Source organism: Calonectris borealis, chromosome 5 (assembly GCF_964195595.1).
Source record: "Calonectris borealis chromosome 5, bCalBor7.hap1.2, whole genome shotgun sequence".
NCBI classification, from domain to species: domain Eukaryota; kingdom Metazoa; phylum Chordata; class Aves; order Procellariiformes; family Procellariidae; genus Calonectris; species Calonectris borealis.
In genome coordinates, this window is record NC_134316.1 from 41,428,733 (window position 1) to 41,445,567 (window position 16,835).

Below are 16,835 nucleotides of genomic sequence, written 5' to 3' on the forward strand. Positions count from 1 at the left end.
TTTAAGGCCTGCGCGCATGCGCACGGAGGGGCTGGGGCGGGGCCGCGGGAGCTGGGCGGGGCCGCCTGTTTGCCCCGTAAGGAAGGCGGCGGAGCGCTCGAGGCGAGGTTCAAGGTGAGCGGGAGCGCCTCGCGGCTGGCGCGCGGTGACGTCAGCGGGGGCGGCATGCGTGGGGGGCCCGGCCTCTAACCAGCCCCCGGGGGTGGCGCAGCGCAGCGGGGCCCCGGCGGGGCTCTCAGGGGACGGGCCGGTGGGCGCCCCCCGCCCCCGTCGAGTTGAGCGTGCCCCGGTGCTAGGTGTAAAACCAGCAGCGCCCTCCGAGCCTTCCCTGACGGGGCAGGGCCCTGCCCTCCTTCCCAGGAGCCGCTTCCTCAGGGATTAGCGCCTCGTCGTTGCAGGGCCGGGCGGGGGGCACAGGTTTGGCGGTTGGAAGAGGCTGTTGGGATTGCGTGACCTCTAGAACAGGAGCGTGAATCCAGCTTTACTGAGCCCCCGGATCAAACCGCGGCCCGGGGCGGTGGAGGAATCCCAGAGGAAAGGAGTCCTTCCCTGCAGCCAGATCAGGGCCGCTGCGCAGCTTGTAGAACTGAACATCCTTCGTTGCTTCTGACCTCTCTCGGTTTTTCTCTCCTACGTTATTCTGTCTGCAGCTTCTGAAACGGATATTGAACCATCTGCAAGGCAGCCTCCAGTGGCTCTTCCGCCTCTGACAGCAGCGATTTCTAACTTGGTCTTTGGTCATACCTAGGAAAGTGGACGAACAGTACGCTCTCTGGGATTGCGCTCATGTGGGAGCCTGCATACTGCATCACAGGCTTCTCAGAAAAACGTCAGGTGATGCTCCTGCCTTTCTGGGAGCAATCTCATTCTTATGTTCATTCCTGACTTGAAATTCTGCTAAGAAAAAACAAGTCCTGTTTGTTAGTATTTTTAAACGATTTTCAACAACTCCAATACAATGCAACTATTTTTAAAAAAAATGCCTAAGAGGTGGTACCTGAGAGCTTTCAGCTTTTTTGACACCTAGAACTGAAAAAGTAAAGTTTATACAATCCTATTATGTGTAGATATGAGTGTGTATTCTTACTGGAAATTTTGCTCTGTATGTCAGTCAAATTTGATAAAAAGCTCAAAGATATTAGGTTTCTTGGAAGATAAAAAAAAAAAGTTGGCTGGATCAATATCCTACTACTATTGTCGTTCTTCTTTTTTCACCTATTTCTTTCTTGAGGGAAAGACTGCAGCCTGCCCTTGGCCCTTATAGTGTGTCAGAGAATCCACATGGAGAAAACGCTATGGGAGGAACTTCAGTCACACCAGAGAATTCAATGATGAGACATGAAACATTAGGAAATCAGTCTCTTTTCCCAGGTAACAAGTGATAGGACGAGAGGAAACGGCCTCAAGTTGCGCCAGGGGAGGTTTAGATTGGATATTAGGAAAAATTTCTTCATTGAAAGGGTTGTCAAGCATTGGAACAGGCTGCCTAGGGAGGTGATTGAGTCACCACCTCTGAGGTATTTAAAAAGACATGTAGATGTGGCACTTAGGGACATGGTTTAGTGGGACTTGGCAGTGTTGGCAGTGTTAGGTTTACGGTTGGACTTGATCATCTTAAAGGTCTTTTCCAACCTAAATGATTTTATGATTCTATGAAATCTGGATTAGTTCAGTTCATGAAAGTACTTATCTTTTTATGGCGTACGTTTTTCTCCATTCTTGACAGTCAGTATTGATTCTGGCTGCTACTTTTTGAAAACTTGAGTTTGCAATTAATTAACATTCTTCAAATGTAGAGCTCCTTAGGGGTGTGTTGGACACTTTGGTGCCTAATCCATTAAATTCGCTTTTCCATTTCCATTCTTCTCACCTTGCCAGTTACAGTTACCATTTTTTTGCTTTTTGCCCAGCCATTCCCATCTCTGTTTCCTTGGTTCTGTCTCATTCATCGTTCCCACTTTCTCCAGTTCGCTCTCCCCATTCTATTTCTCTCTTCCCTGCTTTACTGGCCTTCAAATTGCTATTCTTGCCACGTTTCTCTGTTCTCGCTGATTCCTCGTGCCAGCTTTCCCATCTTTCCTTCCTGCATGTTTCTCATTCAGAGTCATTCTTCCCTGAAATTTCTTTCTCTGAGTTTTCTCTGAGGATCGTTGTTCCAGCCATTTTGACACTGCAGTTTCAGAAGACTTCCAGTCTTACTTGTCCTCCATTTAGATTGACTGCCTTCATCTTCTGTGCTGCCCGGGCCTGATAAAGGAGGGATAAACTACCTGCTCTTCCTTTTTTTACTAGACTGCACCTGGCGTGGGCTCTAACAACTTGGAAGCAGGTGAATCATTTTAGCAAAAGCATATGCAACCGAAAACAGGGTCTTGTGGGCAATCTCAGACACTGGAAGTTCTAGGAACCAAGCCCAGGACAAACAAACTGGAGCATTTTAGCGCTCAGGAATTTATTTAACATTTTTAAAAGGAGTTGTCATGTGTCTCCGCAAAAATGGGAAAAGAAAGGCAAGGGGAGAAGGGGAGAATAAAACTGGCCTAAAATATATATAATCTGAGACTTCCGTGATGGTACTGCTGTTGTGCTGGTTAATGCTGCTGTTGTATGCATAGGGTGGGTCAGGTGATCTTGGCACAGTATGATGATGTTAAAACTTGCAATTAATTTTACTCCATTTGGTTTAAAAAGTAACACCAACTCAGATTATTTTTGTTTTGAAAAGCTAAAATGGTAGTGCACGTTGCTTCCTGCTGGTCTTTTAAAAAAATAAAGAATCAAGTGTCCTTCACATTGGCATTACACATATATTGAAAAGGATTATGTGTACGATACAAATCCACTTTATTTCACTTTTTAAAAATCTGTTCTCTTTCTCCAAAAGCTTTCCTCAGTTTATGGTGCTAAAGGATGGTGCCTCTACTTATTTTCTTTATTCACTTTCATAATGTTTATAATGCGAGGAAAGTTTGATTGTTTCTTAATACGTTACGATAGTGTGAAGATTTGCCTGTGTAATGGCATTACTGACTTCCACTGTAGAGTAAGTGCAGTCATATTTACAAGTAAATGTCTGTCTCCAGTGTTGTGTTTGACTGTGACAGCTGTCATGGAATGAGTGACAATTCAGTTGCCAGCCTCGCTTTCTGTCCACCCACTCACAGTATCTGGAAGATCTTTAGATTGAGTTAGTACACAAGCTTCTCTACCAAAAGCTCTGAAAGTGACCTGGGAAATCAGTAGTGTTTTTGTTCCCTCAGCAGGTCAGGCATTCAAAGAAGTAATCTCAACTTAACTTGTACTTTTTCCACTCTCATCTTTCTGTGCCACTCTGTATTGCTTTTCCTTTCTTTTAATATGTTAATATCTTTGGCTTTTTTTTTTTTAAACTATTTTTTCTCTGTACTGTAATAGAAAGCAGGTATTTCAAGTATGTGTTAGGCACAATAAAAATGCTTTTCATAATCTCCTTGTTCAGATTAGGTTTTTGTGTTTGCATAATACAGGTATTCAGTGTCAAGATAACAAAAATTGAGTCAGCAGTTTTGGCAGTGGGCCTTTCTGTAAGGTGTGAGCTGTACAGCAATTCTGCCTACTCTGTGTGATGTATAAACAGTGGATCAAACCCTTAACACCATGGATAGGTTTGAACTGAATACGGATAGTATATAGAGGAATGATTTGCCCAGATTTCATGTGAGCTGTCAGATCACTGTTGGTTTGTATTCACTGCATTCTTAACTCATTATTGCTGCACAGAGCAGTTTCATTAGTGGTTGTAAACTTAAGCCAAGTTCTGTATGTGTGCAAATTGTTTACTAGAGTATGGTTGTCCTTTTAAATTGTGCTGGGCACATCTGACAGTTTATAAAATACTCATTGAACTAGCACAAATTCTCACATGCTGAGACAATTGCTCTGGTGATAGCAACGGTACCACTTGAGTGTAATTTTGTTATGCAAATGTTATCAGCCAAGCTAGTGTAAAAGGATTCAGGTATTCAATAATTCAAAATTCAAACATTTATACTCAAGTGCACTTAGGAATGACGTAGAATATAAAGTTAAAATACGCAATTTGACATTTTCATGCATTATAAAGACAGAAGAGGCCATTATGACTATAGACCTGCCCACTTCAAAGTTTTGAAGAGGAATTTGGAATTTTGTTCTGAAAAATATTTTACAAAAGAAGTATAAAGTGGCGTGCCCAAGATTACACAGGAAGTCTATAGCAGAGTATGCTGTTGAACCCAAGATCTGCCAAAACTTATCTTGGCCCATCCTTCCTGTTCGGGTTTTACATGAGTATATTTATTCCAGAGATTGCATCAGCTGTATGAGTATAAAAAGGGATTTTTATTTCTCTCTTTGACTGTTAACTCCTGTATTTTCAATGCTTATTTTTTGTTTTTAAACAGTAACTAGTAACTTCATCAAAGTGTGGGGTGTCTTTTCCTTTTGTTGTAGACTGATGTTCTACATTGTTCTGTCCAAAGAACTGTGCAGGTCACTTATTTTTCACTGATGTGACGCTGAAAAGACACGTTTGAGATTCATTTCTTTTAGTTTTTCTTGTAGCACCCTTAGGTGTTGAAATACTGAAAAGAAACTAACTCTTGAATAATTTTCGCCTAATAAGTAGCTTTTCAAGTGCAAACACAATCAAATGTTAAACCTTGATCTGGTTTATGAACAAGGTATTTTGGGTTTGAGTCAGTTGTGGCTTTTAGAGGACAGGGAAAGGCCAGGGATATGCCCATTTTCTCCTGATAACTTTTTTTTTGTTACGTTTTTCAGCATTCCAAGCTGTAGTTCTTGATGGTCTGTGAGTGCTGTAACGTAAGCACTGTAACAGTACAAACAGAAGGTTCTGTGTTTGGCAATGTTCAAAGAATAAAGATGTTGGAGAAGTGGTGATGAGGTACTCTCTCTAGGCTCATCTGTTTAGCTTCACTCCAATTTGCTGTTCTTGTCAGCAGAATAAAGATTATGACAAAGACATCAGCCATCATGTTTCATTCCTTAATGTCCTCGGTTCTTGTGGAGGTTGGTTATTTATGGCACTCAGCTGAGAATAGTAGTAAGAACATTTTTATTTTGTATTATCTTTGAAAGCATTTGAGATCATGATTTTTCTCCTGTTAAATCAGGTTCATTCCCTGTTAATTACTTCGGCATCTCACCATTGCAAGAACATGAATTTACAGTCCTCTTTTAAACTGTTGAAATTCAAGGAGGAATTTTTCAGTAAAGTAGATCAAATGGTGATCTAATTCTTTCTCATCTCTGGGCCGGATCGTTTCTTAGGAGAAAATGCACTGCTAATAGAAAGACTTGCTGTTTCATGTGAAACACCTTACACAACAATCTCTTGTTATCATATACCTGCATACAGCTATTACTGGCATGCGTACATACCTTTTATTGAGTTGCACCTGACTTACGCATGCAAAGCTGCCTCAGTGTCTTTCAGGTGGGAACAGAGTGTTCTCAGTCAGCACAGGAAAGCAAACCAAACACGTCTCCTACAGCCTGTTAGAGGGTGGTCATGATCCTCCAAGGCGCACGGTACATTATAATTTTCAGTCTTTCCAGAAGGTGCTACTGTGACGTTGTATAAAATCATGGCTTTAACGAGGTAAACAGGGAAAGTCTTTATTTGCACGTTTATTTATTTTACATTTGAGGTTATTTTATGTGATTCGTGGGCATGGATGCTGAAGTTGGTGAGGCCCATATTTCATCCCCAGTTTCCAAATTACTAAGTACTTTGCCCCATATTCTTTTTCAAGAAAATTTATGTTTCAGTCCTTCAAACAATGTTTTCCTTTATAGGAATCCAGTGCGAAATTGCTGCAAAAGCAGGGATGATTATACAGAGAGTAGTGCTGAATTCACGCCCTGGTATGTATTTCTGTCCAATAAAGGAGCAATATGTTTTTTATGGTTGCCTAATGCTCCAGAATGGTGAGAAACAGATACTAATTTAAGATATTGACATTTATGTATCTTAATATTGCATGCAGCGATAAATAAAGTTTACTGTGAAGTGTATTTATTTAGTCTTATATACAGATTTATATATATATATTTATATATACTTTAGTATTTATATACAGATTTGTAAACTCTTGGCTGAGGAAAAAAGGGTTAATGCATAATATATGAGAAAACCCTAAGTGTAGGGACTCAAAGTGGAGAAAGATTAGCAAGCATTGCTTTTTAGTTCTGACATTTGTTCTCTTTGCACTTTAAGAGATGACTAAAAGTATTTTGTTACTGTCCATTTTTGTTTCCTTTTAGTAAATATTGAATCTCTTCTTCCTCCCATGCTTCAAAGTATTTTTTAAGTTTACACTTTTGAGGATCTGTTTACTTCCTTGCTTACACATTTGCCTTGTTACGGATGTCAGCACAATTTTTTGAATAGCGAGTCTATAAATTGTCTGTTGTGGAAGACCCACATGCGTGCATTAAGTTTGGGGGGGTGGTATTTTATGTGCTCAATGCCAAAATAGTCCTAAGAGGTAAGAGCTATTGTGTGACCTGCAAATAAGTCTTTTCTAATGCAAATCAAATGTTACAGCAGTAGCCTGCTGTAGTCGCCCAGTCACTCTGACTTAAAACACGCATGGGTATCTGGCTCTGTCCTTTTGGTGCCAATGGTTCCAGTTGTCAGTCTGATTGATCTGCTGCATGTGGTACCAACCTGAGCATGAAGCCTCCAGTTCTGGGGCTTTTGGCGTACGTTTTGTAGGTGTTTCTGGGAAGCTTTAATTTAAGGAGGTCTGTCAGTGGCTGCGAGGGGATGCTCTTGCAGCATGTGCATGCGCAGTGGCAATGGTCTGTGTTCCTCCAATCTCACTGAGTCAAAAGAGAATGAAATGTGAGAGTTTAAAACTTGCCTGGTTAAAATTTATGGTCATTTGCTGCTGGCAAAATAGTGCACGATGGTTTTGTTATGTGAGAGAAGTCCCAATGCATGTCTTCATTTTGAAAGTTAGGGGCTTTTCAGCACACAGGGTGTATAGAACCATTTTTTGAGAATGGGAACAACCGCCTTTTTTTTTTTAATTTGCCCTAATTGTTTATAAAAATTATGTGTAGCAAACAGCATGGAAACTGTCAGTCAGTGCAAGTGCCTGGTACTGGCCCAGGTAAGTGTAAGCTGACAGATCAGCAGGTCTTCACTTTGGATGGTGGCATGTACCCATTTAAGTCGTAGTCTGTGATACAAAATCTGAAAGTTGTCAGTAGTTTTATACCTCAATAAAGATAGAGGCTAACTTATTTTAAAAAGGACTACCTTAAAAAAGGCCTTTCTATATTGATTACGGAAAGCTCTCTATTGATTGATTTATCTGTTTGATTTTAAAATAATTCTAGGTAAGAATGGAGTGCCAGTGGCTGAAAACTTCCGACTGGAGCAAAGCACAATAGCAGATACGATCCAAGCAGGACAAGTGCGTGTTAGAACCCTTTATCTCTCTGTGGACCCTTACATGGTAGGTGATGGACTGAGAGCTAAGCCAGAATTTGTTTTTAAAATATCTTCATCTCTGTACCTGTCATGATGTTTAACACCAAAGCTACCAATTGTAGGACAATGTCTCTCTAGAATAACTTAGTAATTCTGTTTATTTTGATGGAGTTATATTGGGAAGGAATTTGTCATTAATGTGCCTGTGATATATATAGGAATATGACTTTATAAGACCAGGAAGAGACTGTGAGCTCTGGTATACCGTTACAGAATTGTTTGTATCTGCTTTTTCTGAACTTTGCCTTTTTTATATACATTTTTTAACCTTTTTTTTTTGCCACGGAAGGAAGTATTTTTCAATTGAGGGGAGTGTGGGTAGAGGAGGAAGAATATTGCGTGATGAAGCAAGAGAGGGACATGATCAGGCCAAAAGTTTCTAGACAAAACACGTAAATGATTCAAGTTAAATGTTACTTAGCTATTATGAGTTTTGTTTACAAATGACAGTCAGATGTTCTCCTTAAGTGGATGATGGCAGGACAAAAATGTGTCAATACTTTGTCAACAATGGAAAGAGAGGGAGGATTAGTGAATGAAGCCATAACCAGCACTTGCAGCTAATTCTGCAAAACTGTAGAAATTATGTGGTTGGGAGAGTTGTGGGTTGAAATACAAGTGAAGGTATGAGGAGAACCTGACAGACACAGTCTGCTAGTATGTAAAAGTTTGCTATAAAGAGGATTTTGATCATTTGTTCCCTGCATAGATGGAGATAGTAGAAAAGAAACAGTCTTAATTTCAGGAAAGTAGGTTTAGCTTGGGAATTAAGGAAAAGTTTAAGAATCCTGAAGTACTCACTCAGGCTGCAGGGAGAGATATAAAGGAAAGACTTTCAAATTTAAAGATGTTTCATTAAACAGATCTCTGTCAGGGATGGTCTAAATATATTTGACTGTTCTTCAGTGCACAGGCACGGAATAAATGACTTGTGGGTGTTTTTTTCAATCCTACATTTCTATGATTCATCCAGTTAAGGAATGGCATTTATAGGATTCTCATCAGATCCAAGCCAGTCGTCTTTGGTTGCATGGCTGACTTTGAGGCAGCGTCTATAGAAGATCTTGGTTTTGGTAACGCTGCTGGAGGAGATCAGAATGGTCCTTTTGTACTGAGCAAACAGAGGGGAGAGAGGGATCTAAGAAAAGATGATGAATATTTGGGGCTTATTGAGAGATTTTTGAGTAGCTCTTTGTGTTTGAAGTTTTAAACATATCTCATCCTCCTGAACTCATAAACAAACCATGTGTTCCACCAGAGCCTTTCATTAAAGCCTTGTCTTTCAGCGCTGCCGAATGAATGAGGATACGGGCTCAGATTACCTCCTGCCCTGGCAGCTCTCTGAAGTTGCTGACGGCGGGGGCGTCGGGGTGGTGGAGGAGAGCAAGCACGGTAACCTTGCTAAAGGAGACTTTGTTACATCCTTCAGTTGGCCCTGGCAGACGGTGGCCATTCTAGATGGAAGCTTGCTACAAAAGGTAATGCAAATGCAGAGCCCAGATTGTCACTATTTCCTTTTCCTAACATTATTGAAGTCACCAGTTCTCAAAAGGCAGATCAACTCACAGGTGGCAAAATCTGTATCAGTTTCTCTCTTTTCTTAATAAAGAAAAATGTGAATGCTTTTTTTGGTCAGAGACATGCCAGTATTATTTCATTTGTTTTGATTTTTAATGAATTTATCTGAAGCTGCTTCTGTTAATTAATTCTGTTAATTATCCTAATTCTAGTTAGAACTCCTGATCCATGAGAATATAGTCATAAGACTTAAAAGTCTTTAGATATATTTAATTCGGTTTATTTCACTAACATGTCTTAGTGAAAGCTTGTACTTGAGATTTTACACCCACAGAAGAAAGGGTATTCAACATTAAGTTGAATGTGGAGAGGTAACAGTGCATTAGGTATATTGTGTTCATCATCCTCACGTAACACGGAAAATTATTGTAGTTTAAGAATGTACAATTTCCAATAAGCTTCTTCCTTTAGGACCCTCTGCCACTCATATGCAATTGCAATATTTGATAAAACAGTGCTATTTTACCTTTATGCTAACAGAACGATAGTTCACCATTGCTGGAAACTTCTTATCTCCCAATTGCTTTTTGACACTTCCAAAGTTCTTACAAGTGACTTTGTTAAAAAACTTTTTCTAAAACTGTGGAAGTATAATCTTTGTTTCATTTTGTATAAACTTGTTATTAAGGTAGACCTAGTTTATAGCTAGCTTGCCCCTACCAGTTGTACCTTGCCTGGTAAATATCCTAAGTTAGTCTTCTATCCTCAGACAATCAAACAGCAAGCAGCAAAACCTCACCTTAAAAAGAAATGAATACCACCACATGTTCCTGTTGTGTAGCTTGTTCCACAGCTTGTGAATGGACGCCTTTCCTACTTTCTCGGTGCAGCTGGCATCACAGGACTGACGGCCCTGTTAGGTATAAAGGAGAAAGGACACGTGAGTGTGGGTGCAAATCAGACAATGGTGGTGAGCGGAGCAGCTGGTGCCTGCGGCTCTTTGGCTGGCCAGGTAGGTAGGCGTAAGACATACAAGCATTCTCTGTTACCAAGTTTATCTTCTGAAACATGCTGGTTAGTAAACGTACAGATAAAATCATTGTAAATGTGAGCAGGTATAACGCCATGGGAAGGGCCAGTTTCACAGATACGGCTCACTCTCTCACCGAGAAAGATTTTAGGTGTGAAACTTCAGTTTCATGAAACTGGGATAGGAGAAAATGGCCCAGGGCGATTACTTGTCACTAGCCTAAATAAAGTAGATGGTATAAACACATGTATTTCCTATATATTTGTATAGTAGTCTGCCATTTGAACACAGTCTTTGAGTTGACTGGCGACTTTCATTTTTTTCTATATTAGAAAATAGTCAGTAAAAAAATGTAGTAAACCCTTCTTCGTGTTGTGTTCCATGACATCCTTTGTGTTTTGCGATTTACAGCCCTGTTCTCAGCTTTGCAGAACGTCTTGTGGTGTGTTTGTGTGTGTGTGTATGTGCATATCTACAAATATATACACACACACACATATGTATACATACACACAAACAATAGATATTAAGCAAGCTTAAGACTTACTGATAAAGAGGAGCTATGAAGAAACAATGCATAAGCAAATCTGTTGAAGAATGTGTTTAAATCAATTATTGTCCAATCTTTTTGGCTTTTTATGAGCTATGTTACGGTACTTGGCAGATGGTGATTTTATACTGTATTTGGCTCTCCAGTGCTGCCAGTCCTTGGTGACTCCACAGACTAAACCTGCAGTCAGTGAGTTCGGAAAGGTGGCAGATTTCAGTTGTACCTGCCCCTTCTCTATGTGTGAGGAGAGAATGACAAGAGGCAATTGTGTCACATGAGATGGGAGCGTGCGCTGAACTTTGCTGCCTGGGGTTTAGTGGGATGGGGGATAACTGTAACACCTCTCAGGCCCCCTTCCTCCCAGTGGTACCTTTATGCAGATGAGTGATCTAACTTCTCTTTATTGTTTGGTTTTTTTTGTTTGGTTGGTTTTTAACTGTGCTCCTGCAGATTGGCCATCTGGAGGGCTGCTCTAGAGTGGTGGGGATCGCTGGCACAGATGAAAAGTGCTCCATTTTGGTCCAAGAAATGGGGTTTGATGCTGCTATCAATTACAAGAAGGGGAATGTGGCAGAGCAGCTACGTGAACTCTGCCCGGGCGGTGTGGATGTTTACTTTGACAATGTTGGTGGAGACATCAGTGATACAGTGATAAGTCAGGTGATTATACCAGCTGTCGGGTTTATTCTAGTCATTCTCCAATGTCTGCGTGCCCAGCTTTGAATTAATTCGTACCGGAGACCAGCCTGCAATACAGCAGAGCAGGCTTTCCACTTCATTGATCTAATCCAGGTGCTGATCCTGGTCCTGAGGAGAAAATAGGTATTTGAAATCAGTGTCTGTCATTCCGACCAGCCTGGCGATATAGTAATAGAAACACAATTTCTGCTTCTTGTCTTTCGCTTCGTTGGCCAGGAGACTTGGTAATAGTCTAAAAACCTTGTCTGTCAGTGTAGTAATCTTGTGTTTTGTCAGCTTTGGTTTTCTGGCTTCACAAAAGACCAGCTCTGCTGGGCCTCCCTAAAGACTCTTGACCAGCTCTCTCACTGTTAATGTGAAACTACTCTGTCTGATGGCAGGGAGGCTTTGGTGGCAACGCCATCTGTGGGAGCTCTAAATCACAGCTGTATCCAACAGCTGTATCCTACTTCTTTGTCCTATTACTCCTCTCCTCCTGACAAAAAGGGCACACAGTAAAATAACGATTTCTTATATTCCTTGTATTTAATGCCTTTTGAAATTACACATGGGCTGTATAGCATTTATTTTTCCGCTATTGCCCTGCATTTATCTATTTGAATGTTGTCATAGGTTGAATGGGACTGCCTGCAATTCTCCCACTCTTTTCTAGGAAATGTGGCAAGAAATAAGGATACCCATGTGAAAATTTTGCAATATAATCTATTGCATCTCTGGAAAATTTAGTTTCTGAGGCCAAGGAATGTAATTTTTCTCACTTTGTGCTGTCCCAAACAGATGAATAAGAACAGCCATATCATCCTGTGTGGACAGATTTCTCAGTATAACAAAGATGTGCCTTATCCTCCTCCGCTGCCTCCTGACATAGAAAAAATACAGAAAGAAAGGAATATCACAAGGTACATTTCTCCTCCAGAACTTGTGACCAGGTTCCAGGTAGATTGTGCACGTGATGTTGTGACTGATGTTCAGAAGGTGGTCTGCAGATCTGCAGTAGGCACGTGTAATTGGAACAGAACTTTGCCATACTAAAAAAGGAAACTATAATCACAACATCAGTAAATCCTTTCTCTTTCATTTGTCTGTATCGGCATGAAAAATGGGAAAGGATGTTGTTACATGCTAATATAGTTGTCTGTTGTTATGCTTTGTTTGTGGTTGCTTGATTTAGTCCTGGAGTCTCTGATAGATTCTTCAGTACGAGGGAAGGTGTTGCCATGGTTCTGTTCTCAGATGTTTTGCAGAGTGCCTTCTCTCCAAGTGTAGTACAGGCAGAGAGAAGATCAAATATTTTTCAAGTAAGAATGCAGCTGATGCGGTGATTGTATTGAAATTACATTTTTAGTGTTTGAGGGTTTATTAGATAATGGGACTGTAGGTATGACACACATATACGGGTAAAACACTGATTTTTGTTAGGATTCTGGGAATTGCTGAATCTCCTGTGAGGATTCAGGTGGAGCTAAGGCTGAGATTAGGAGCAAAGTCTTAGGAGATTTTTCATTCGTTGCATTGCGGAAAGTTGAGGAGACTTTTGATTTCTGTGCAAATGGATTGACCTCTTCTAATTAAAATACTTTTCTTGTCCCTGTTACTGCTGTCTGCACTTTTAAAAAATGGATAAAACTACTAAAATACACCATGCGTAGTAGAAGGCAGTGGAGAATTTAGTCAGTACATTGCTACAAGTAATTATTATTTTTGATGATTGTTTCAGTTTCTCTTGATTGCTATAGGCAGCTGTGACAGCAGGATATGCAAAATTTTGGGGAGCCTGAAAGTTAATTTATACTTGCCATGTAGTTGCAGGTCCCTTAATTATTCTCCCTACCACAAAAAAAAGTAAAAAAGGATAGGAATTCACGCACATTTTATGGACATTTGCTTATTCTGGCGATACTACTTGGTTTTTATTACTTTTCTCTCTGGCACTTGAACGGAATTACTTGTCTAAGACCTATGTTACTGTCAAGCTCCCACTGCAGGGAGCTGTCTCAACAAGCTGGTAAAGCTCTGAGCTGTCTCATTGTAATTAGTACTCATAATCCTTCAGTTTCAAGAATGCTGTTTCCTGAAAAGATTTGTAAAGATTTCAAAATATGCTTACCAATCTTTCTTAAATCAAGGCTCGTTCTTTTCTTTCACAGGGAAAGATTCTTAGTGTTGAACTATATGGACAAACAAGAAGCTAGTATATTACAACTCTGTCAGTGGATCCAAGAGGGTAAACTGAAGGTGGGAACTTTCACATCTAATCTATCCGATACTCCCTCCTCGGATCATGGTCTGACTACAAGAAGTCCGATTTCTTTGTCCTTGGCTCTCTTATCATGCCTTAGAATTAACAGATTTTCTTATGAATGTTTAAGTATACTTGAAAGCTTAGTAAGTAGCACTGTCTTAGTAGATGCCTGCTGAGGATGATGTGGCTGTAGTACGACAGACTTTTCTAATTACATGCTGCTGATGTTTGTACTTCTTTCAGTATAGAGTGCAAGTGCTTTTTTACTTAAGGGGTCAGACCTCCAAAAATACTTCTAAATTCGTGATTAGTTAGTCCTGAATGCTTTTGGGGGTTTTGTCTGAAATTCTGTTTCAAGCTTTATAGTCACCATTTATTATTTTGTGATGGGTAGATGCTTTATCCAGCCCTTCCCTGTGAGGTCTGTCTAAATTGGTTTTTGATTCTTCAGGTGGTCAGTAAATTTTCCTGGGAAAATCCTGAGATGTGAAAGTTTGGCAGGGGCAGGGATGTTCCAGTTCTGATTGAAGCATTAAATTGCTTGCAGGTTTACCAGAAAGTATTCACTCCTCTCTTGATGAAAGAATCTGGCCCAAACAGAGCACTGTCCATTGTAGCAAGAGAATCCTTTAGATTTTGGTAGTTTCTGTGGCAGTTTCAAGGCATGTTTCTAAGAAATGTTAATCTTGTTTGAAGAAAGCTGAAAGGACTTCTTTGCATTGACAGGTCAGAGAGACCGTGGTAGAAGGCTTAGCAAACATTGGTGGTAAGATTTTTACACCATTTTCTAAGAATAATAATCTAATAATATAATAATAATTAAATGCAATGACAGTAGAGGTTAACTACCTCCTTTGTTTCATTTGCCAATTCTGATTTTTGTATTTTATCTAAAACATGATTTTTCTGTTATAATAAAAATACATTTTTTTCACAAGGTATTAAAAAGTTCTGTGAGAAGATTATTTTATGCTAAAAAAACCTATTTAATATAAATTTTGAGATTTTTGTTTTGTTTTGTTTGAATGAATTGTTGAACTGCTACCTTAGCAGCTCATGATAGTCACCCTGATCTTACGGATTTAAGGTGCTGCCCGTTTGTTAGAACTTGTGTGTAAGAAAATGGCATTTTGGAAACCTTGAACTTATGCTTTAAAAACCCCAGTCTCTAACAGTGCTTGTTACTGGTTTTGCTAACAAAAAATAAATTGAAAAGTACACACAAGAAAGGGGAAAGCATATTAGAGATTGCTAAGCAAAGTAAAAAATAATTTCTTCTAAAGGAACAAAATAGCCTGTAGCCTGTTCAAAAATCTGTAACAAAGAAAATATAAAAATGAAGGGGGCCTTGTGACTCCAGTGAGACAAAGCTAGAGAGCCAGGTGATTCAAGATGTGCTTTAAGAATGCTTCCCTTTCAAGTGAAAGGGAAGAGTATGATTTAGTCCATTTAGTCTTTAGTCCCACAAGATTGGAAACCAGTAGAATTAAGTGATAGCGAAATCTTATAGATTTAAATTTGTTCTAGTCATTGCTATTTACTGGTATACATATGTATTTTGAAGGAATTTGATCAAATATAGCAGTCATATTTCATACTTTGTTTACTCAAAGATTTATTATTTTGCACCAGCTTCTAGCATTTGTTGCACTACATACAGTATTTATAAACCTTTTCCTTTCACAAAGGTTTGTGAAACCCACAGCATTTGTGGGGTCTTCAGTCACGCCTTGTCTTTCTGTTTGGTATTTGTATGGCATATCACAAAAGCGGCAAATGTAATTGTTAACTTGTATAGGGCTAAACAGTTGCTTACAAATCATTTTTTTTAATTATTACTGCCCTTAGCAGTTTATTACAGACTAGCTTTTTTTTTCCTTCTCAATTTGGGGAGCTGTTTAATACATTTGCTTCTACCTTTTTTGGTTTTTTTGAAAGTTACTTGGCACATTTTGCTTGGCACTAACTTATTTCATTATTTCTCTTGAAGCCGCTTTCCAGTCCATGATGAATGGAGGCAATATTGGAAAACAGATCGTCTCAGTTTCTAAGTAAAAGTTATTGCTTCGGGAAAAATAATTGGATTCTATCTCTAACCGTGAGCAAGTTTTTACTTATACTAATTTCCATTTTCTTAAATAAACCATTAAATTGTTCTGTATGTACTGAAACCACAGATTCTGGGATGCTAAGGCAGAACCTGTGCTAATAAACTAAATAGAACTGGAAACAGGAATGCAATCATTTATACTAAAAATGAGTAATATGTTCTTTGACATGATTTTGACAGTTGCCAGCTAGCACACTTGCAAATATTTCATGGGTATGGTTTGGAAGTTAGAACATCCCAGGAACCATTTTCAATATGCAATTTGTATGCAGCCACCTAGTTTTGGTCGTTAGAAGAATTTACTAGTGGAGATGTGCACCATTCCTATGCTAGTTTGTCTCGGTGCCCAGGAACTTCTCTAGGAATTTTTAATTTACTAGTGTATGTTTACCCTGACAGTCCAATCAATCTGGCTAATCATTTTAGAATGTAACTGTTCTCATTTTTACAGATAATTGCAATGAAAAATTCCATTTCTGGAATTCAAGGTCTCTAATAACAAAGGTATTTCCATTTTGCCATCTGGAACAAATCTCCACTGATGTGTCTTGTCCATTTCTCTGTATTGTATCATTATATCCCCTATTGTCAGAGCACTTGAAACCTAATTCATTTACAATTCCATCTGCATGCAACCCGAGACTTTCATCAGAGATAGGTTCAGGTGTAGGGTTAAGAGCCTCCTGCTTAACTGTTCATTTATTTACTCTTCTCAATCTTTGCATTCCAGACTTAAGTGAAGTTTTCTTTTTAGAATTCCTTTTCTAAAATCTACTGTATCTTATTTTTATGATAATCTCCCCAATTTCACTAGTTTTTCTGGTTTTTACACCTCTCCAGGGTGACAGACAAAGGGTGTCAAAACATGCTGCCTGATGACAGAAGGTAGCTTTGCAGACAATCGATCTTCTGTTCCCTCAGCAACTTATCTTTGCGCAGAATTTTTGGTCTAACGATGCTCTTTTACCATCTCAATGGGGAAACTTGAAAAAAATGAGTCACCATTTCCAAGTTTGACTAGCATAACCCCCAGCCAAATGAGACTGATGAGATTATGTGTCTTCAAAAGCAAGGAACAGAAAAAAGAACAGATAATTATCTGAAAGACCTTAGAATTCCACTGCTATGTACATTTAGAGACAT

The 16,835-nt window shown here is 39.4% G+C and overlaps 1 protein-coding gene across 7 annotated transcripts; it reads left to right on the plus strand.

The window, feature by feature from the left end:
• Positions 1 to 24: 24 nt before the first annotated feature.
• On the plus strand, positions 25 to 15,812 carry PTGR2 (prostaglandin reductase 2). Of its 7 annotated transcripts, XM_075152043.1 has the most exons (13): positions 28 to 114; positions 651 to 763; positions 1,232 to 1,371; positions 2,215 to 2,329; positions 5,839 to 5,907; positions 7,390 to 7,508; positions 8,830 to 9,021; positions 9,903 to 10,073; positions 11,092 to 11,301; positions 12,118 to 12,239; positions 13,488 to 13,575; positions 14,309 to 14,348; positions 15,573 to 15,812. In XM_075152043.1, exons 5-13 carry the CDS (start codon positions 5,871 to 5,873, stop codon positions 15,635 to 15,637), a joined length of 1,044 nt encoding a protein of 347 aa, XP_075008144.1. In that variant the 5' UTR covers positions 28 to 114; positions 651 to 763; positions 1,232 to 1,371; positions 2,215 to 2,329; positions 5,839 to 5,870; the 3' UTR covers positions 15,638 to 15,812. The 7 variants fall into 7 exon arrangements, with proteins under 7 accessions (XP_075008145.1, XP_075008144.1, XP_075008142.1 ...); XM_075152041.1 differs by lacking the exon at positions 2,215 to 2,329; XM_075152044.1 differs by lacking the exons at positions 1,232 to 1,371; positions 2,215 to 2,329 and having other exon boundaries at positions 25 to 114; positions 651 to 834.
• Positions 15,813 to 16,835: the final 1,023 nt, after the last annotated feature.

Coding starts and splice junctions, on each gene's coding strand:
- PTGR2 (XM_075152041.1), top strand. CDS start 1,296: ATGGGAGGAACTTCAGTCACACCAGAGAATTCAATGATGAGACATGAA. Junction 9,022..9,902: donor ATGGAAGCTTGCTACAAAAG/GTAATGCAAATG, acceptor CCTGTTGTGTAG/CTTGTTCCACAGCTTGTGAA. Junction 13,576..14,308: donor TCCAAGAGGGTAAACTGAAG/GTGGGAACTTTC, acceptor TTGCATTGACAG/GTCAGAGAGACCGTGGTAGA.